We start from the raw sequence: 22961 nt of genomic DNA, 5'->3' as shown, positions 1-22961 counted from the left end.
TATTACATTTCAAAACAGCATCTAAATTGAGAAAGGTCTTGACAGTCCCAGTGTGTGACTGCGCTAACTCCATTAACTCACATCCACTTCATAAAACACTGGGCACGATAAGGCAAGCCGGACTTTACGAGCTGCGAAACTGTCCAAGTCAAAGTCTGGACACAAGCAGGGTATTTCCAGAAATGCAAAGTCTACTTTTTCATAAGCTCCTTTAAGACAACGAAGCTGCATCCCCCTGCAATGAACTACACCGCTTTCGCTGCATCTATTGCCGATCAGAGGGGATCCTCTCTGTGCTGCTCGAAGCGTGATTAGTTCAGAGTTCACCACGTACGCTATACCTGGTCTGAGTTTCCACAGCCAGATTGATCAAGAATCTAAGGAAGAAAATCCCAAGCGGGAGTGGTGTCAGCAAAACCCCTAATGCCAATATAATTATGTCAGGAAGGAAAAAAAAAAGAAAATATATATTCCTTTGACAATTTGGTTTTATTTGGGGAACTGCTGCAAGCTTTATACATACACAAAAATGCCCCAACCTCCGGTACCATCAGCTGCATCCACACTGGGAGCTTTGTCAGTACAAACCCCCCCAACTTTTAATAGCGTAGCCAAAGCCTGCCTAGGCACTGTCTAAGGCAGCACGCAGCTTCCATACGGAACGGGAGGCTTTCTCCATCTCGGCGAGTGTTTTTGTTGGGGGATTGGGGACGGGGGGAGGTTGTCTTTTAAGGGTTTTGCTCCACAAGAATTACTTTACTACGGAAAAAGTACCAGTAGACTGAGCTGGTCAAGCACTCTTCACTGCGGGTGTAGTACTACGGGGTAAAGCTGGGCCCGGTACCCATACGTCGAGGCATCAGCAGAAGTGCAAAAGGCTAAACCAGTCAAAAGCAGGACCGTGCAAGGGTACAACCACCTCTGCCAGTGGTTCTGTTGGTCAGAGCACAGCACTACTAACTGCTAGTAGAAACCTGTCACAGAGATATAACTGAAAAGTAAAGGCTTTGCTTTATTCTCAAACCCATTTGTAACTTCTGGATGGAAACAGTAAAGCCCCTCTAAACACAGGGCCGGGAGAGAAATCAGGAAGAAAAACCCAGCAAAACCTCCTGTAATGCCACATGGTCTTAATCCAGAACAGTGTTTTTCTGCGACGCCAGGCTCTTGGGAGCAAGGCACCGAGCAGGGCGTCTCCTGCGAGGCTTTGGCAGAGAAGAGGCTCCACGGCCTTTCCCTGCCGACGGCAGCGAGGCCCCACTTCGGTCGGTGAAAACAGCACGTTTCTGACATGGTAACAACATGGGTTAAATTCCTAGCCTGAACCGGGCCAGTTGTAGTTTTAACACGTTAACATATTCTACCAGGGGAAAAGCTGAAGTATTTTTAGCATGGCCTGAGTGTTTGTCTCTGCACTGCTCTGGCCTTTTTTGGAATTTTTAACTCTGGAAACAAATACAATACCCTTTGCAATAGTGAAACACCACCTATTTTCTTTTATTGTTTGCCACAAAGACGACTGCGAGTTGCACTTCGGAAGACATTAAAGGAGAAACATAAATCAGCTACTTTTAACATAGCTTTCCCCCTTCACAACACCAGACAGTTCACTTACTGTTTCCCTAATTCCTGCCCATGCCCCCCAGCCTTTCCTACTTCCACGCTTAGCTCTGACACAATCTCAGTGGAGAAAACATTTTTCTTCTTCATGAAATTCAATCCCGAGTTGTTGCTTGAAGGCGTCGCCCCTCGCTCTCCTGTTCGAAACGGCGTGTGAGCGCGGTAAGAGGGGTCAACGAAATACACTTGCAAACCGCATCACATGCAACTGCCCTCTAGTCCGCCCTCACGCAGCCACTCAGTCTGATTTCCAAGATATGCCAGGGAGAAGCACCTGACGACCGTATGTTTGTTTTTATCACGTTAAAAACCCACAGCTGCATTATCCCCTCCACTGGGCTGTGCCGGGGGCAGAGCCCAGCAAGCCAGAGTTAGGTATAAAGGAGGAGATGGAGTTTAAGCACAAAGGTAACGACAAGAATCGACGCAAGGCGAGTCTGAGGACTGAAAGGGGAATCACGTGGACCGAAGGAGGGACTCTCCCCCTCTCCTATTTTCTATCCCATTTCAAATAATATCCCCTTCCTCCTCCCCTCTGCCTCGCACTAGCATAAGCATGCAACACAGCCGCAAGGAACAGACGTCCGACAGTCCACGCTGCAATCAGCGTGCCCAGGGACTGGCAATGTCCAGGCCACACACACAAGTCACCGAGGGAAACAAGACTCTTGAAAGGATTAATGGTGAGAGAGGCTCCTGTGGCTGCAAAAAGGAGGCTGTGGTTGATCATCTGCTCCCAGCTGAAGGGAGAGGAGAACAAGCCTTTTGTTTGTCCCGGTTCTTCTCTTCCTCCTCTTCAGAGACTGCCATAAACCACTGCTTCTGGAGCGGGGGAGGAGATGGGGTAGTGGGGCTGCACTTGGCAACTCGGATTCATCTCTCGGGCAGCAGGACGAAGAAGATAGCCTTGAGGAAGTGGCCAAAGCTGCAAACAGCGGCCACGAGCCAGTGGGAGCGAAGGCTGGGGTCAGTATTCACCACGCATTTTGTGATGTCTGCCTAATGAGGAGGGAACAGAGATCATCAGAGAGAGATGCCCGGGACCACCTCAGCCACCGCTGCAGGCTCTCCCAGCCCCACAACCCACGGCACTGCCCCACCACCGCTGCAGCACCACTTTGCCACACCGTCAGCAGCCACAAACGCTTGCTCTGACGCTTCCACACGCCTCAAGTTATTAAATCAGGCTCAAGAGCTCTGCGAAATACGCTTTCTTCCTTCTGCATCAACAAGGTGAAGCATCCCCCTTTTCAGCCACCCCTGGGGAAAGAAACGCTACAGGAAGGTTGTCAAGCATTTCCCATTTTGAATAGCTAAATAAAAGAAACTTTCTTCTCCTTTTCAAAGGAGCTAGGAAGCCTTGGCAATATCAGCATTCTCATCCTTTTCTGTAAAGCAAGATGCTTCCCAGAGGTTGTCCTGTTTAATATCAGCTCAAGTTGCTTGCACTTTTTCTCTTGCCTTAATGTTTTATTTGGAACTCATTCAAGCAAGCCAACCCCCAATTTAAATCTAAAGCAATGCAAGCTTTGTTTGTGGAAATATGTATGCTGCCAGAGATGCCTCCCAGACGCGTGGGCCAGATTTAAAGATCGCTTGGGCAGCTGGTTTCAAGTATTAACAAGAATAGAAGCTGGCCTGCAATGAATAAAAAATAACAACAATCCAGCAAATTCATGAAGACAGGATCTCAGCTGGCATTGGGAAGAGAAGGTGGAAAATATCTGGAGGGTGAAGCGAACAGGACAGAGGGAGATAGAAAATTGCATCTTCTGGTGAGGGAAACAAATTAAAGTTCTGCCAGCAATATAATTGAGTTTGTGGTTAAACTTCAGCCTAGCACGAGGAGATCTGGACTGCAGTTCTGTAACGGAGGGAGCACCGTTAGCACATCAACTTGATGCGGTTTTCAGAAACGGCTTTTGGGTGGCAAATGTGAACACAAATCAGATCAGACGGAGAGCAAATATTCATCAGCACCAAAAGCTTTTTCTTTACAAGCTTAGCTCAGCAGTCTTCCAAGTTTGCCTTCTGACACAAGTCTCATTGACCAAGCAGAGGGAAGTCAGACTCTCAACCCCGAGATGTTCCTCCCGTAAAATGGGACACGAGAGCTGCTGAATACTCCGATAATCTTTTCCAGTATTTCCGCCTGTGTTCAAGACACGGGTGAGCCTCGCCTGGCCAACCTTGGTAATAATCAGAAGAAAACAAAACGGGGACTGAAGGGACAAATCCCCGCGTCCGGTTAGTGAGTGCAGCTGCACTAACCGACTCCACCGTCATCTACAGACCAAAGGTCTGTTGACAGCAGCCTCAACAGCCTCCCACGCAGTTCCAGCAGTTCCTCCCTCACAAGGAAGTCTGAAAGGCTGGTACGCTGAATCACCCCGCACCGCTGTTCTCCGGGAGCATTAGGAGACGCTGAGCCCATGAATAACTGACAAATAGAGATTGCAGGAGGAATGGATACAGGCACGCAAGGATGGGAAGAAACAGGATGACAGGAGGAAGCTGAATCAGCACATGGGGTGCTCCTGAGGCTGAGCACCAAGGTGTGGAAATGCTGCTGCCTATAGCTACAAAAGCACAAGCAAACGTAGCAAGCAGCCAAGACAGATAGTGCATAACAGAAGATGCTACAATGTAGTACCAGTGGTTATAGGTACTTTATGTGTATTGTGGAGGAAAGTAAAATGGGTCTGCCTAAATGCTTTCAGTGATGGCTTAGCAAACTCACTCTATTTGCATTTGAAAAAAGCCTGAACTGATTCAGCCTGTCCGATTTTAGGGACCGGCACGGCGTCATATTTAAAACACGGTTGCGTCAAGCTGTCTCTTTAGTCAAGAGAAGTCATGATGTGCAGGTACCTGTCTGAACATGTATTCAGATGCTAGGGTAGCTGATCAATAAGAAACCTAAGCTCTGAAGGGCTTTAGTGCCTCATGTGAACCAGTACGAGGCCCAAATACGCACACCGGGTTGCTTATAGCAGAGGGTTAACCTCCAGATGGCAAAATGTGAACTCCTTAAAGCTGTGCTATGCCCTACCAACGGCAATGACCTCACTGCAGCTAATCAAGAGGAGCTGTAGTCAGAAGCACTTACAAATTTGTATGGTGCTTGCTTAGATAAACAAAATTGCTCAGCTATTGCCTTAGCTATTATTATCCAAATAAAGCATACCTGATAAGGCACTGGAATTGAAAATTTCAAAGCTACTTAATAAAACAGGTCTTTGAGTCTTGTGAGGCACTGATAAACCGTTGCGATGGCAGTTTGATCTTTGCCTGTTAATTATTCAAACAAGTTCAAGTCGCATGCTCTTCTTTGTAGCAAATGTATGTAACAGCTGCTAAAAAAAAAACCAAACCCAATCTTTCTATTCTACTGTAAAGCCACTACTGAGGCTGCAAACTCTCCTCGGGAGAGATGATGCCTCAAAGGGTTAAACTTTTCTTGTTGCTCCTAAGAGGTTTGGGTTGGGCTTTGGGGGGTAGGGTCTTTCTCCACCCTATGGAAGCAGTATGGGAACCTACTGCTGAGCGGAGACTTTCCAATGCCTTTCCATGGTCTCCACGGTGGCTTTTCTGAAACAGCTCGGAGCACGGTGGTTCCTCTTGGCAGCTCCAACCTGAGCCAATGCGTAAGAGACCGGGGCCATGTGCACAGGGGAAACAAGGACTCCATGCCAAGACAAACTAACAGCCAGCTAGGTCAGGCAGCAGATGAAAGGGTCCCCACTACAGAGCTGTTCCGTCTGGCCCATTTGGGAACAAGGCTGGGAAATTTCACGCTGCAGTGCCTAGATCAAGAGGAAGAACATTCAGGGAAGCACAGCACAAGATGGCAAGAGGATTAGCAGCCTTGCCTCAGACTGAAGGAACCACTCATTTCTAGAGGGAAAATATCTCCTTGTTGCAGCCCAAAATTGCTGATAAGAGTACCGGAGAGAGGCTGTAATCAGCACAACCCAGCAGCTTTTACAGTCGTTTTATTTGAGCGGGGGCAGTGAGATTGGCTTCCCTTTGTTAGGGCCAGATCCCAAGAGCAAGCAGCGTAGGTTCAGCAACTCCAATAGAAATGCGCTGGCCATCCAAAGAGGGATGATCGGCAGAAGGAGCTAGCAGTGGACAGGACTTATCTCCTCAGCTGCAAAGAACCACTTCTGGTCTGGGGATGCGTTTTGCGGCTTGTTTGCTATGCAACAAACTTTCCCAAAATATCCACATGGAACTATGAAAACACCCTGTTTTGAAGTCTAATAATATAATACAAAAATTAAAACAAGATGCTAACTTATCAGAACATTCATGTTTTACCAAAACAGAGAAAAAAATTAGCTGGAAACTAGGAGGAGACACGTCCCTACGCAACATTTCAATTTTAATGAAACTGGATCTTTTTCCAAAGGAAAATTTGTTTCAGAGAATACATTTCAACCAGCTCTACAGGTACCCAGTTCAAGTAAGCGTCAAATGATACTGACGCAGGGTTTTCACAGGCAGGAACAGTGCTACTTTATCAGTTGCTTTCCCAGGATATCCTCTTCACCTACCATGGCACAATTATTTGTGCGGATGCAAAATGAAACAGATCAGAGCATTCAAATCAAAGGTTAGTTTTCAGCCCAACCAAACAGTTCCCTGACTCAGCTGGCCTCAAGGTCACACAGTTTTAGAGAGGGCAGGGATGATTTAAGGTGGCAATGACACTTAGGGATCCAAAATCAGAACAACGCTACTTTTCCAGTTGCCGTTCATCAAAAAGGTGCCTTCAGTCCTGGAGAAACTAGGTGACTGAATCAGCTACAGGCACACTTGGGAAGTCTCAGCACAGAGGAGCAACGCTCAGTTTGGAAAAAAGACATCCCCCTCTCTCCGGGTCTGTGTGGGGTGGGGTGCCTGACCATTTCCTGACGGTTCGGGAATAAATATCACCTCGTGGAAAGGAGGGAATTTGCTGCTGTGGCTCAGACTGGAAAGAGCGCATGTCTCGGGAACAAGATGTCCCATGAGCTCAGTGGCGTCGTATGGCAATATTTAGCTCCAGGCAGCATCTGCCAGGCAGTACACCAAAGAGCTTTTGGCTGTATCGCTCCAAGGAGCGTCTATATCCCTGCCAGAAAGGCACAGAGACCCTGGTACATCACCCAGCTGCCAACCGCTAACATAGCCGACCGGTCATCTCGGTCTCCTGGAGAGGTCACTAAGAAGGGTGTCTGGCTATTCCACAGCACCAAAGTAAAGCTCTTACTCTGAACCATCCTCCACAGGAGCACTGTATTTCCCGTTGGGTACAGAGAGAACCAAAGAAATCAGATGCTTAAAGCCATATGATATGGAGCCACACTCCAACGCAGAGCAGCACCGTGCCTTACCCACAGCCTCAGAGCAGGCCAGTGACAGAGCCACGAGCCCTCCCACCATCGATGGGTGTTATGAGTGCCCTTCAAACCACAAGTGCGCTACAGTTTGAGCTACATCAGAAGTTATTCATGGAGCGTCATCAGGGTCAGGTCAGGGAATGGCACAAACTACCGGGTTTTAACATCCCTCTAAAATTCCTTATGGTGGCAAGTCACATTAATATACTAAGCTTTGACTTGGGGAACTGTGGGGCAGGTGAAAGGGGAATTCAGTTGGCAAGCCACATTTTTTTCAATTTCTAGAGAACAGCTGCCCAAGAGAATGACCCCTATTTACAGTCTCCCGCTATGACTGGCTGGCAGCTCCAGAGATGTTCAGGTCAGGAACAGAAGAGGCCCTGGTGGGTCAGGATTAAATTAGTCTGGCACAGCTACACAGGAAGCTGAGGACCAGAATAGCTGATGTAGTTGAGGATGGGACCACGAGGCAGTAACAGAGCTATACGGAGTCCAGCACAGGTGTAAGTAGGACAGTGGTGGCCACAGGGCTGTGGAAGAGAATCTCATTCAATGTTTTTCTGCATAAAGCTGCAGTGGGGGGCACTCTCACTTTCATTAACCGGGATATTTTCTGGTCTGCATGTGTGGAAGCAAGCTTGATCACATAGCATCTCTTACCCAGCCTCCTCTCCTTTTCAGCCATGTCACCAAGGTCTTGCGGACAAACTCTCCCAGGCAGTCTACGATGGTGTGAACCATGGCTGGCTGTGCATGCCGCACACAGTCCACCGCCAGCCCAGCTGCCACAGCATAGAGAGACACCACCTTGCCCCATGTTATGCCTATGGAAAGAAGAAAGGTCATTCAGATTTACACACGCACACATAGCTCAGTCTTGAATAATCAAAGGAAACAGCTCTCCTTCATTACACGTGCCCACGCTGCATGTGTGCAGCTCTGAGTTCAGGTGCAGCCACAGTTCTGCATGCTCTCCACCATAGGGGAAAAGAAATGCTAGGGGACCAGGATTGGGGAAAACTCTCCAACGGGAGAGGCAGAATTAAATGACCTGACCTGGGCGTGCTTTGACCCCCTCTCAGCACTGGGTGCACAGCTTTGGAGAAGGCAGCCCAAAGGCATCATCAAAATAGGGAAGATGCGCACCACCTTGGTTTACATTGCCATTAAATCTCAGCCATGCACATGCTGCACAGGAGGCGACTGAATTCAAAGAGTTTGAGCAACCTGGGGTTTTTGTCACCAGCACAACTCTTCAACACCCTTAAGACAAAGCATTCCTATTTTTTTCTAGATCAGAGGAGACTGTTCCAATGTGACACACGAAGCACACGAGATAAGCATCTTCAGTCACTTCTACCATGACAAAAGAGCAAAAAAGGGAAGCAAAGCTACAGGGCCAAGAGGGTTGGCGTCCTCCTTGATGTAAGGAGTACGCCTCAGTCTCCACCTGAAAACCAGGTAGCTTCAAGAGTTTTGCCACTCTGCCTTCAATACTTAACATTGCATATCCTATCCCACTGAAGGCAGTGCAGGACAGGGTGTCAGTCAGTTATCTAATCTCCCAGAAAACAGCTTTCCTGCTAGGCTGACCTGCCAGCAGCGAATGCTCCATTGAAGTTGTCCCAGCAGCAGTCATCTTCCTGTTAGTGCTAGCGATAAGCGCTCGAGCTCAGTTCTGGGTACCAGCCAACCTCCCTGGGTCTTGCTCACGCTTTACCAACACCACTGGGCATAAATCCTCCAGGCTTAAACATTGCAGCCAGCAGTTCCTCATCAGGCTTTTATCAGGACCAGTGACCTGGAAATGCAACCCTTCTGCACCCATGCAGAACCACCACCACAGCTCAATGGCACGTGGATTTTCTTTGGATCCGCTACGAAGTTGAATTTTCCCCCTTACTTTATTATCTGGAATAGCAGTATTTGACAAGCATACTGTGAAGTATTTTACAGTGTTAGGTCTCTCTGGAATCTGTTCAAGGTCTCTCCCAAATGTAGCCAGAAGCCAGGTGAAGTTTCAGTATTTAAAAACCACACAAAATCGTTCTTGCTGGGTTGCAACAAGAAAGAAAACAGGTGAGAAGAAGGAAAGATTAGTTCAGTTACTAGTGCTAAGGACCAGAAGGGGTTAAACACACGATCAGAAAACTGGATGTGCTCAGCAATCTGCCAGCTAAGAAAGCAAACCCTTAAATACAACTTAAATGAAGTGAAGACTCCCCCTCTTTCCTTCATCGCACTCCCAGTTCCCCAGGCACCCCGACCCATCTCTTTGGGATGGAGCTCCAGACTCCTCACGCCTGTTCACAGCGCAGCAGAGCTCCCCGCATTCCCACACATTCCCCACACGTGCATCCTTCTGCACAATACGTGCAGGTTTCAGAGCATTTCCACAATCCTTCCACTTAGTGCCTCAAAAGGGACACTCACACTAACACTTTCAGGAATTGCTTTTTTTTTTTTTTTTTTTTTTTTTTAAATAAAGTACTAAACTTTAGAGAAACTGTTCAAATGTCAGCCACAGGAATGGCTTGTCAGACTGAAGAAAATCCATTTGGTGTTCCAAAAAAGCCCTTTTGCACTCATGACTGATGTAAGATCAAAATCTATAGATGATCCTTTTGTGAGGCTCTGTAGCAACAGTAACAGCAGTAGCTCAGAGTCTCCTGTGATACTTTGTCCTTCACCAGCGCTATCTCCAAGATCAGAGGAAGTTATTAATATAGCTAAATTGGCTGTTATTCTGATTTTATTTTCTGAGTAGGCCCTGCGGTGTCCCTTCCCCAGAGCTGTCACTCAGGAAGTTCACTGCCTGTGTGGTATTCACACTATTTATCTGTCTGTCTCACATTGCATGTCACCATGACAGCCAGCAGAACGAGCCAGGAAGAGGCTATGAAACCACATAAGAAACTACTAGACAGAGGGCTTCTCCCGGCAAGCAAGAGGCTGTCCTGGTGCAGGGCAATACCTCTCCACCCAACGAAAGAGGCTTTAAGGGGTTACCTCTTGCTCACCACAATCTCCTGGACCACAGCCTCAGCTGGCTTATACTCAGCTTCAGTGTAAGTCAGTTTTTACAGTTCTCCATCCCTGCAGAAATGTGGCTCCTTGCATCTGGAGTTACATGAACCAAAGTCACCCTAAATTCCAGGGGAGAGTTCACTGGCTTATTCCCAAGCTTTTACTGACAGCGCTCTTTCTTAAGTATCTGAAGCAAGTCCATTAGCTTTGAGATATTTACATGGCAGTAACTAAGACTGACAGGGGGCTGAGGCCACCCTGGTAGAGAGAGAGCTGCAGTCTTGATTAACTTCGTTCTAAACCCAAGCTTCTCTTTCCAACAGAAGAAGAGTGTATCCACAACCTATGAAAGACAAAGGCTCAATAGACCCATGATTTCACTAACACAGGAAAGCAGTTTGCTCTACAGACATGTCAGTCCAGGTGTCTCCTCCCAGGGAGGATGAAGAGAAAGCCCTTCAGCTCTGGCTTCCCTGCCAAGGTTGCCACGTAGTGGTGCTTGCTGCAGGACTTGCACGAGGTGAACGCTTCCCCAGCACACGGACAGAGCCCCTCTCCCTTTCACACAGCCAGCAGAAAGAGGACAAGTTGTTGGCCGATGCTTGTCGCGGTGATGGATGTGAAGGGCTCAGCGGTCACTTCCCATTATCCTCCTCTTTACAGAGCATGCCTATAAGGGTCAAACCAATCTTTCAGTCTGCTTTTCCTGTTACCGGCAGAGCTGGGCCACGGGGGTGGGAGAGGAGGAAATCCCCTCCCGATTTCTCTGCGTGGAAACTCCTATTGCCACTGCTGGAGGCAGAGGATGGAGACAGCAGGCTGGGCTCCTCACCCGAGACAGCAGGGCACAGCTTATGCTCTTGTTCGCACAAGATGTTGTAGGGGAGCTCTGAAGCAAGGGAAGAGCAGACACCTCTAAGAGCTGCTCTAGACCGAAGGTGGGCCATGCCTGTGGCCAGCCCCTCTGCCCCAGGACAGCTCCAGCAGCCGCTCAGCCCCAGGCAGGGCAGGACAGGGGAACAGGCCACAGCAGCGCCCATCTGCACTTTTCCAGGACACTGGCTCCATTAACTTTTCTCTCTCAAGGGCTCCCTTGGCAGGGGTAGAGGAGCACGATCTACTGAGAAGGCAGTGCCTCTGCCCCCTACGATGTCCAGGCCAGGGTGACACTAGCTTGTTGCATCCCTCGGCATAAGCTGGAATTGCATCTGGCCAGTGCACGTGAGCAGAGAAGACACATTGTCTTGCTCCAAATTCCTCAAGAAGTCTGCCTGCCATCTACATGGGGTGAAACGGGCACTCATCACCAAGTGAGACAAACTATTCACAGCTTCCCACTGTGTGGACTAGCACGCACAGGAGCTAACAACAAGAGGGAATGGAAAACTGGTCCAGAAAGGAGTGATCAAAACAGAGAAAGCTCTGAAACTTCTGCTCACAGAGATGGAACAAAAGGACACGGAAAAAGTGAAAAGCTGCTTAGAAGGCATTTTAAAAAATAAGAAATACAAGTTGCAGACTCAAGGCCAGTCATGGAGCTGAAGGTATGTAAACACTGGCGAGCCCAGGGGAAAATGAATTAGCAGGAGAGGACTGCTCTTGAAAGTGTTCCCACTGCATATCGGCTTGCCTGCCCCAGGGGAGAGCTCAAGAAGCCATGAGACACGACTGTGCAGAGTCTCAGAGGACCACACTATGCAAGGTTACTCAAATAAACTTCCCTCTGCTCCACTCAGCATCAAAGCCTAACTTGCAGGTCAGACCTAAGAGAAACATGATCAAGTGCCACATTTCAACAGCTGGGAGAACACAGCCAGACACAATATACTTGCCTCTGGGGGAGAGAGAGAAGCCAAGAAGGATGTGCACAAGGCAGGAAGCTCAACTCATAAGGCCTAAGAGAAGAGGAAGCAGTGGGATGCATTTCTAACAGCATCTGCTCCTGCAGGGGAAAGTATTTTCTCCTGAGAACCCATGAACCATGCTTCCCTGTTGTACAGGGTTCACTTCGGCCCAAGCCCTCCTGATTAAAAACTGACGAGCACCCAAACCAACACAAAACCAGGATGAAAGCTTTTAGAGAGCCCTCATGCCTAGCAGTTCTTACCAACTGGAGGAAACTGTTTCCTTTAGGAAAGGAAAATGCATCTCCCTTTTCTACTTCTGTTTTTCCACCAAGTGACCTCTTCTTTCTGGGATTTATTTAAACAGCTAATGTAAATGCCAGCTCAGCCAGGCCCCAATCCAAAGCCTGCTAAAGTCAGTGGAAAGTCTCCTGCTGGCTGCAGAGCTGCTTTGGACCACACACCACAACCAGTGGTATCGTCACAGAGGCGATGCTGCTGCAGATCCTTCAACATCCAAAGCAGGCCAGGGCTCTGCAGTGCCAGTCTCCACGCAGATGGGCTCTCCTCGCCCTGAATAACTAACAGGTTGTATGGAAACAGGAAAGCAACATATAGCTTGAGCCTTACCGTGCTCTGTGACCTGCTCACCCTTCTGCCTATATTCTCAGCTGTTAATCTTGCTGTAATTGGGATTCAAGCTGTCCTTGCTACACCAGAGAAAAGCCAAACCTGAGATAACTGGAATAGACAATGCTCTAAAGTCGAATATGGCACAATGTACCCATGCAGCGGGACCAACAAGGATGCCAGATGTCCTCAGTCTTGCCTTCTTGAGAGGTCCGTCTAGGGCTTGTGCTTAGTCAAGACTTGTAGACAGCGTGGAGAGGAAGTGAGCACAGCCAGAGCTACAGTGTGAAGACTCAAAACCAGACCAGAGTGTGGAAGAAGGCCATGTGAAAGATTAAGGAGAAAACCTCTCCAGCAAGATAGGGTCAAAATGCCCCACTCCCTTGCTGGAAAGGCATTGCGAGTGACTAATGGGGCTCCCCAGACTGTCTAGGCACTGCAGTGTCAGACTGTAGCTGTTTTCTTAATAAACTGGACAGTGAAAAACAGGCTGAGATGCTTTAACCATTGGTAATTGGCATGAAAACTCAGACTGCACTTGAGTCTCTGGTTTCCTTTGCTCAATAACAGCCTCTTTCCTCTGAATTATGAAAAAAATTAGGAATGAATGTCTGGCTGCCACAGCCAACTGATTTGCTGGATTTAGCATTAAATGCTGAGTCTTGAGACTGCAGCTGGGATCCAGGAATGTTAAAAATCAGCATACTCCTCCCCCTCTGCTACTCAGCAGCCTTCTAGCAAGAGAAATTACAAAAACAAATTGATAAAAGCAATTGAATACACAACCCCAGCTTCACGCTCACAGGTTATCCTGTTAGTTGCTCTGAGGCAGAGATGAGAAAGAAGAAAAAACGGAGCATACAGAGCACCGGGAAGGTTTGAATCCACCCCCTGTGCAGCCAGCCAACTGCCAGCCATTTATGCAGCACGGTGTCCTCAGACGAGGGGCAGCACTAGCACGAGAGTTTGAGCCTGGGCTTCTACCATGTTCCCAAAGTCTCTAGCATTGCCAGCCTCAAAGGGCTGTGTCCAGATCCCGTTCTCACTACGCTGAAAACCCCAAGTTTAGAACCAAGAGTTACAATTTCTAGCTTTACTTTCAACAAAAACATTTTAAGCCATCCACACTTTTCACTTGACTCCTGAGCTGGGAAGTTGAAGAACACCAAAAAAATACAGCGCTCAATGAATCTGTCAATATACCTCGGTGAGAGCAGGACTCCCAGAAGCCAGCAGGGCTTTCTCCCCAGCACCACATTTATGCAGCACAGCAGCACGCACAGTCTGCTCCACCTGCAGCCATCCACCTTTCTGGCTTAATTCCCGATGTCACTTCAGCTTTGGAGGTCGGCCAGTTCTGATGTAGTCAGCTATGGTCATCTAAGAAGATAACCTACTTACCTGCAATACAAATACCTGAGCCTGCGAACTTGACTTTCGTTTTTCTGTAAGCCTTGATGCAAGTAAAGCTCAGCACGAAGTGACAAGATAGGGCACCTGCACTTTCAACACAGCCACACTCAGACATTCCTGCCATACTTGCCCAGCTCTTGCTTTCTGAGCCCCTACGGCCTCCCAAGCCAGCCCAGTGCAAAGGCAACCTGCATTCCAGGCATGCTCTGAAAGGATGCCGAGGGCTGCAGTACTAACTACAGAATCCAGTTCCATCCATTTCCCATGACACAGCATCAATTTTCCTGATCCGGGGAGTAAACCTGCCCTGCTCGACCTGCCAGGAGCCCTGCTTGAGCAGTCCCTCTCAGAGATCTATTTTGTCATCTGTTGTGATTCTGGAGAGGATCTGTGCTCTCCACCGCAACACATTTCAGATCTGAAGTCCAGGATGTCAGCACAGGGCTTCTCCAGGGTGTCAGTGGCTCCCATGCAGTTCCATACGCATAAAGAAGCATAGCTGATTGTGAAGATGAAAAGGTTTTGAGTGAGGAAGCCTATTTGAAAGTACCACAGAAACCTGGACTTCTATCCTGTACCAACTACTCTCAAAGTAACAAGAATCACTGCCTCCTGTGACACTTCCTACGTCAATGTCACTGGATCCAGTGTTTTCACACTACTATGCTGTTAGCAAGTAGCTATCTTTGGGTTTTTTCCCTTTTTTTTTTTTGTTTTTGTTTTGTTTCCAGTCTCTAACATCTACTGTCCCTTCCACGGACAACACAACAAGACATTGCAGAAAACCTACAACCGTGTCAGGACTTGCCTGACATAAATCTCTATGTAAAACGTTTCTCTTCCCTTGATTCCCACTGACTGCATTCCCAATCGCAGGCAGGGACTGTTTTCAGGGAGGCTGAGGTTCCCTTGCAGGAACACGGCACAGAGTGTATCTTTGCTTTTGACACTCATCTCTGGGACCAGTCAAACAGAAACAGAAGAACATTCACGTTGAAGCAGTGAGAAAGCTCAAATCACCTGCTTGTCTGAAATAGCTAGCCTCGAGGGCCGAAGCTCCTGTCTCTCTGAGTATGAGAAAGGAGAAGCAGCAACTGGAAGCAGCAGGCTCCATTGCAGTTCTGGCTATTGCTGGGGAAAAGGAAGCCAGGAAGAGAGGAACTCCCTTGTGATGAGTTGGTTCTGACTCCTAGCATCAGCAGTGTGAGCTGGAACAAGGGAGACTCCCATGTAATGAATCTTGTCCAGTTGCCAATGGTGAGCAAAGGAGCTTGGAATGAGTGACCTCCCTGTGCAATGAGGTAACACCACCTCCTAACGAGGAAGGGCAGGAGGTGTCTTCTAGAATGAGCGAGAACCTGCCAGGAGGATATAATAAAACAGGGCATTTCCCTGCCAGAACAGCAGAGCATAGAGGAGCTCTCATTAAATCATTAAAGCAGGGCACGCTGCCAAACTGCCCACAGCCCTTTCAGAAACCAGGCCCCACCTTGCAGGCCATCCCAGAAACATGCCTTCCCCGAGAGAGGTGGCTCCATCCTGTTCCTTTCCACCCAGCCCTGTCTGCATATCTGTCAGGGCACAGTACCTGCAGTGAAAATCTGCGCAGCTACTGCCAGGAAGGCGTCCGTCACCACCGTCTCCGAGTGCAGCGAGATGTTCAATTGGCGGGCGATATTCCGGTAGACGTTGGGGCGAATGTATTCCAGCTCATCCCCTGAAAACAAACAGTCAGGAGTCAGCACGCAAAACACCAAGTCCCGCTCTCACCATGTAGGAATTACTGCTGGGATCACCCCATGTATCCCTTCAGCCAAAAAGACTTAACCCCAGCTCCACCTTAGTTTGAACAGGCAGCAGAGTGCTTAGGGTCATTTAGATGCACCCCTCGCGCCCTGCTTTCCTAATATCCCCTGTGCCTGGGACTTCTAAAGGGAGTGGGGACAGGCAGTGGCCCTGTACCAGTGGTGTGGCTGCAGTAATCCTCGATATAAATGATGTTCCCAGGCTGGCTGCCCGCCTTTCCTCCAACACAGGAGACAGGCCTCAGATAAGCAAAGCCATCTCATTTTTCTTCAGTAGTGAAAAGGAGGCATGTACATCTACGTAAGCTTTTGAGAGATACACCCTTTCTCAACACCCCATCAGACTTGTACAAAAAAGCCTCAAGATGAGAGCAATTCAAGAATGCTGGAGGCTGACGAAAGCCAAGGATCCACCCAGAGCTCCACAACATTAATTGAGCAAAGATAGTATCAGCTCAGCTATTTTACGCTCACATAGGCACTGAGTGACGATCTGGAGTTCTTTCTCTCCTCCAAATGATTAGAGAGATGTTCATTTGCCTGACTGACTCCTCAGCAACAAGGTTCCCGACACACACACAGACACGTGCTTTCACCTCCAGGTTGTTTTCTCCCCAGCTGGGAAATGGTTGGAGGTGTTAGGCTAGCTGGAAGACCAAGATGGAAATACCAAGGACAAGCAGAGAACCTCCTCCCACACGTTTGTGCTATGGAGCTTGGGCAACAGCAGTACAGCTTTTCCTCTGTAGCAAAACAAACCATTTTTGAGCAGTAGAATTAATAAAGCCCAGTTTCTAATGGATTTATCTCTCTATAGGGGTTCACAGATACCTAATGAGGGTTGCACAGCTGCTGTAGGAGCATTACACAATGCAAACATTGCATGGGACCAAGGCCCTTTGTGCACGGAGAGTCCTGTTTGGTTTAGATTTAGAAGGACACTCTGAGTCCTTCTCCTACACGAGGGTGCTCTGGAAGCACGCAGGGGAAGAGGAGAGCTGTTGCAACAGCTTTACATCCCACTGCAAGACCCAGATGACTTGCCCTAGTCAGAGAGCAACTGATCCTCCTGAAAATTTCATTTAGATGGGGACTGAAAAGGAAGATGACACCCCAGTCAGGAGTTTGTTACAGAGTCATTAGCTACTAGACCTTAATTCATCTCACTGGTCACAGGCACTCAGCACAGCACGGGCAAAGCCCAGCTCTACAGAATTCCACAGACGAGCTCTCCGGGCCCTTTGTGTGTGTGGGATTGTCCCACACAATCTGACGGCAAGAGGAAACCCTGCCAACACATGGTCAGCCCTGATAAAAGGAAACATTGCTTGCACTACTCAACAGCTGTTTTCTCCTCGCAGGGAGCGCACAGGCTTCCCTGTAAATGCGAGGAAACAGGGATAGCCCTGCCCGTGGTTAGCCGAGAGGGAGGCATGGGAGGCTGGGATCAGCACTTGGTAGCCTGCCACTGTTACAGCTTTTAACAAGCAGTGCCTGGAGGCCCCAGATGAGATCAGGTTTTGGTTGGAGGCACACATACTGCTAAAGTGGGCCCTGCCCTGCAGCAATGCACGGGGCAGACAAAAGCGGGCAGGGGAAGAAAAGCACAGGAAAGCAGTCCCAGGCTCACGGAGGCTCCCTGCCCCAGCAGCCCCAGGACCTCTCCAGCAGCACGTTACGTTGGTGGCAGTCTTCAGTGTCCATGGTCAGATGCCCGACTGCGCGCTTTGCAACATTTAGAGCAATTTCTGCGCTTCTCCTCCTTCCTCCAGTAATGACAGAGGAACAAGGAGGGCGGCAGTGACAGTTCCCCACGTGCAGAAGCTCAGTGCAGAGGTGAAAGGGCGCTTGCCTGGGTCTTGGCCACAGAAGAGACAAGTTCAGATGAACCAGACCTCTGACATACGGCAGGTTGGTCTGCGGTGTCTCATTTGGCCATACCATTAGGTTTTGCCACTTCTGTCTCATTAATTGCACTAATTAGCTGCTAAATCTCACTGAGCTGATGGGCCCTCGCTCCCCAAGATTGCAACTGCACCACCTGTGCCCAGCACCTCTGCTGGCCCGCTAGCCAGTTCATTGGACTCTCTACCTGAAAGAGGGCTAGGAAATACTCCAATTTCTCATCTCCACAGGCTTCTCAGCACTATCACGGAGAAAAAACTGGTCTGGCTTGTTGCACTGCTTAGTAAGCAGCTAAGGACTACCATTCCTGGTAGGCGGCTGGATACCACTCGGCCTTGTACTGGTTACAGCAGCAAAGGGGGAAAGAAAGGGACAAGCCATGTGACAGGCGGAGTTTCTGAACAAACAGGACGGAAACAACTCTTCATCCTAATAAGGAGGACTGCTCACCCTTCTTGTTGCATGGGTACCACATGGCACTCTCCAAACAGATTTGCTCAGAGAAGGCACCAAGTTCCTGGGACTATCAGCCAAATCTTTCCATCTGGACTCAAATAAGTAACAGGAGAGTCATCCAGGAGACGCCTTCAGATCCAGTCTGCCACCTGCTTGCCCTTTAACATGCTCCTGGCCACCCACAGAAGATCTGGTTGAAAGCAAAGAAATCTCAACCCCCAACCCAGGCAGAGAAGACATGGAGGACAAAGAGGCAGTGAGATTGACAGAAGAATGAAAAAAAAACCCGAAGACCAAACAACGACTGGAAACAAAAATAGAAGTAAAGTCAGCATAGGAGAGAAAAAGTGAAAAAGAATGAATGAAAAAAAAAGTCAGTTAGAAGAAACACAGCTATGCCTTAAAAAGAAATTTGGGATCATATCAAACAGAGGTAGAAAGAAAGGGGAGAAAGTGGGGAGACCAGCCTGGTCCTGAGTTTGTTAGGCCCAGCTAAAGGTTACTTCACCAGACTTATTTGAACTTCGGTGTAATTAAATCAGATGCAAATGCTAGTGGTAGTTTCCAAGCCAGATGTGAACTAATATAGCAGCCTGCAGGCAAAGAGGGATGTTGGAAGCAACTTCTAAGAATGAGGTTGTCAGGATCCCAAAAGACAAATGGCTAGACTTGAGCACGCAAGAGGCTAAAACCTAAAGCAAAAGGCAGGCAACTGTCAGCATTTAAAGGGTGCTCCTGGTACAAACACAACGCCAGAGCATGTCTTCATGTAGCAGCCTACAGGCATAACCTTCAAATCGCTCTCCCTGCAGCCCCGCCATGAGGGGGGCTGGCTAGTTTGGGCACTGAATGGCAGCGTATGCCAGGCGACATCAGCCAACTCCTCCTTGCTCCAGCAAAAAGCAAGAAAACTCATGTCTTGCTGGATGATTAAGGTAGGCAAAGGAAAATTAAACACACTGTCAACACAGTCATTGAAAAGCGGCTTTTATAAAATCTCCAACGCACATAGTCTAAGCAACTACCCCCAAATTAAATGTCCTCGCAGCTGGGCGAGGAACTGGTGAAGCCCAGGTCTAGAGGTAGCAGTACTCTACTAGATGCCAGCTTGGGTTGCATCACAGCAGCCAAGTCACCTGCGTCTGGAGAAAACACTGCAAGACCTGTTAAAAATGCCAAGCTGAGAAAGGCTACTGAAACTACTACGAAAATTGTTACACAGCTGCAGTCTTATGCAGATAAAAATTTAAGTTTGTTGTTGGGCTTTCTTGGACTGCATCATGCTTTTAAGTTGTTGCAAGTCCTCAGAAAAAAGCAGCTCTGCAGAAACACTGTGCTGAGCAGTGCTCCAAGGGACTGAGGAAGTGCAGGTAAAGGAGCTGTTTAGGGAAGATCACCAAAACCAAATCTGAATGCCCAAAGCAGAGAAGAAAAACCTCTGTATCATCACATGAAAAGCCTCTTGGCACTCATCAGTTCCAGAAACCTTAGTCTGGTCTGAATTGCTCCATATAGTTTCAGTTGCCACCCATACCCGCAGGGACTTACCTAGTCGCAGCAGTATGGTGGACACCTCGGCCAGCTTACCGCCAGGCACTGGTGCACTGTACTCAGGTTTGCCCCAGCTGACACCCGCTCGAATTAGCCTCGAATTTATGTAGTCTCTGCAGAGAGCCTTGGCTTGGGACACAAGCTCCTTGTCAGTGGGAGACCTGTCAAAAACCTCCATCACCTCTGCAGCAAAGACTGAGGAACGGCGTAGCACTTCCATCCCTGGCTGCTGAACCCACGCCTCAGCATACACTTGCTGGAAGGCTGAGCCGATGCCTTAGATGAGAATCTGCAGGAGCTGTGTAGTAATCCTCTGGTCTCTTGGTTTGTCACAGCTCCCAGCAGCTATTCTCAAAAGGCCAGTTCTTCATTTTACCTGGTGAATAAAAGCATCTGTAAGTCCTCTAGCATTGCAAAGATGTAAATCAGAAGCCCAAGTATTATACCTCACAGTTACACTAAAGTCAGTAGTATCATGTTTGCAAAACATCTGTCTCAGTGCATCTTACAGACAAGGGGCAAAGCCTTCTGTCTTTCAGCCACTCTGACTTTCACTGGCAGCATGACCCACAGAAGGGCTGCAGTTTTGAACTATCAAGGTGTTTCCTCTTTTCCAGTTCAGATTCAGCAGTCCTAGAATTACCCTTCAGAGAGACTAGACGGTCAGAGCGTGGAAACAATTCATAGAATGTGTAGACAATCTCAGCTTGTTTCAATTAAACTGGAAAAAAAAAAAAACGAATCCCAAATACCAGCTACAGTAACCTCAACCAGATGTCAACAGACATGCCGGCTCAGTAGGTCACAGATCTTTCTGAAGAAATGGCACTACTGCAAGAACAGGGGTACGACAGCATTTGAAATGTCTTGATGGAGACAGTTTACCACATTCTCAGCTTAGGTTTTGGTTCTGCCACTCTTTCTCTCTTTTTCTTTTTTTTTTTTTCCCCCAAAGCAACATGCATACTACTTCTCAAAAACCTTTAGCAATAGCAGAGAGAGCAAAACAGAAAAGCAGATTTTTAAAGTTTTCAGGTGTGAATGCCTAAAAAGAAAATTCAAAATTTCTTCAGGAGCACCTGAATTCATCTGTTCATCTGACTTTTTAACCCAGTGCTGCTTTTGAAGTCAATCGGACCAGTCTTCATTCAGATGTTAGTAAACGTATTTTTCAGTCCCCAGTTTTAGACATCTACTTACAATAATGATTTTCAAACAAAATAAAGCCAGTTATTTTTGTTCGTCCCAATGAAAAATATATTTACCTCTCATGTTGCACTTCTTCCCCATCAGTGACTTCTTTTGGGATTGGCTTTCATGTTTCTTTGGAAGATCTGCATCACTGAACACCTGGTTTAGGATTCATAGGATACTGTCACACTTCTCTTCTGGAGAGCGCCAGCCTTCCCTGTCGCGCTCTCCGCAGGGCTCACGCCAGTGCCTCCTTCCCCATCTCTGTCAGCCTCGCATCCCAGCTGCACTCCACCGGGATCCTCGGGGCTTGCTCTGCTGCTTTTAAGGGACCCAGGCGGCAGAGGAAAGCTTCTAGCTTTAGCCTTGTAAGGAAGATGAAATAACCGGGAGGTGGGGTTGCTATAGCCAGAGAGCAACGCTTTCTCCTCCCCTTTCTTCTCTCTTAAGGAGGTTCTCTCTTGTTCTACTGCGAGCGCCCAGGGGCTTCGTTCAAGGGCTCGTCTTCGGGGTGAAGGTAGGAGCATAATTTCTGGACCAGGTTACCCCGTGTAACAGACAGCGGTGAATGCACTGCTGAAACAGGAATAGCTCCTGGTGAAGTCCCGCGGCGGCTTTTGCCGAGTTGATGTTGGCCAGTCATTTTCATACGGTAACCGAGTCGGGGAAGTGCAGGTTGTCATTCTTCAGCGGTGGGCTAGTCACGCCAGTTCCATCCGAAACGATGATTAACAAAGAGAGCTACAGCTTGGGGCTAAAGCGAGCGGTGCTTGCATTCCCCCAAACTACGAGTAGTCTGGTTAAAAAAAAAAAATGAAGTGGGTTTGCTGATAGGAAATAGTTTGTCCAGAATGAAGGGTTTTGCAGGAACATGTCCACTTCATCTCAGTGTGTTAAGAAAACGAACATATAAAGTTTAAGGAAAACATTTCAATTAGTTCCAACATATTTAGAAATTTCAACATCAACCTGTTGTTGCAACATTATTGTATTGATGCCACAATGCTCAACTTTTTTTCCCCGTGTGTGTGATACCATTTTGATTCAACAGCCCGCACACAAACGTTGGCTTTTTGTGTTATGATTTGAAACAAAAGAAGTTTTAGAAATAGATTTTTCCTGCAGACAAGAAATTCTACCAGCCCAAACACAAACTCTCCCCAACAAATAACAATTTGTAGATTAACGACTGTGTACGTGGCATGTTCAAAATACAGCCTTTCCAAAAGGAGGTCAGAAGCAAGAAGTAACTGTTGTCATCTCTTGCTTGTCACCTTTGAGAAAAGACAGCGGCAACTCTAAGGTGTTGATCACAAAAAACCCCCAAGCACAACCTGTACCCCTGCCGGTCTCAAAACTGAGGGATAAAAAGGAACAAATTAATTGCATGAAAAAGCCTTATTATATGATGTATCAAATACTCTGGCCAGCATCCAACACACAACTCACGCACAGGCTTAACGTATGTTTTGGTCGGCCATTAACTGGATTGCTGGAGACTGCTTTGCTGCATTGGGAAGGGGGCTGCAGCAAAGCTGCTTCTCCGTCCGGTGACAGATCCTCTTTCTGACCTGGCTTCTTCTGGGAAAGGAGCAGGGTTAAGGAGGGGTATGTGTATGCAGCGGTAGTCAGCTGGGGACCCCGGCTTAGCTTGATATGATCACGTTAAGATGGCAATAGTGACTGTGCATCTCCAGCACCAGAACTATTTGCTCAAAGATTCTCTCAGAAATTTGTTTTTATCCACTAGCCTTCCTCAAATGTAAATATAGTCACTACAGACAGAGGCCCGTCCCACAGAAGCTGAAATCAAGACTCCAGAGACCCTGTGCTGCTGCCCATCCCTAACTCATCCCTTCTCTCCAGAGTGCGCCTGATGGTCTCTTGGAAAATCATATTTTTGCCTTTGCAACTCTGATGGCTGAAAAACCATTAAAAATTATGTCTTAGCTTCCTGCAGCAGCTGACAGCTTGAAACGGTAGTCCTATTTAAACTGTCCCTATTCAGCAGGGCTCTGAAACAAAGATCAATGCTTAAATATCAGTATTGCTTAACTAATGATAATGTTTCCCAGAATTCTGGCAAATATACAAGTGCCACAGTGCCTCCCAGCTCTCTGTGGGTGCCAAAC

General features: G+C 47.9%; 1 protein-coding gene across 1 annotated transcript; it reads right to left on the bottom strand.

The window, feature by feature from the left end:
* Window positions 1-480: 480 nt before the first annotated feature.
* On the bottom strand, window positions 481-21154 carry BOK (BCL2 family apoptosis regulator BOK). Its single transcript, XM_050902850.1, has 5 exons — window positions 20904-21154; window positions 19636-20014; window positions 15510-15638; window positions 7668-7831; window positions 481-2619 (listed from the first exon to the last, which is right to left on the bottom strand). The coding sequence occupies exons 2-5, from the start codon at window positions 19856-19858 to the stop codon at window positions 2494-2496; spliced, it is 642 nt and encodes a 213-aa protein (XP_050758807.1). The 5' UTR covers window positions 19859-20014; window positions 20904-21154; the 3' UTR covers window positions 481-2493.
* Between the last annotated feature and the right edge of the window lie 1807 nt (window positions 21155-22961).

Source organism: Gymnogyps californianus, chromosome 10 (assembly GCF_018139145.2).
Source record: "Gymnogyps californianus isolate 813 chromosome 10, ASM1813914v2, whole genome shotgun sequence".
Classification (NCBI taxonomy): Eukaryota; Metazoa; Chordata; class Aves; order Accipitriformes; family Cathartidae; genus Gymnogyps; species Gymnogyps californianus.
The sequence above is the reverse complement of the archived record's forward strand: the minus strand, read 5'-3'. Positions and strand labels throughout refer to the sequence as shown.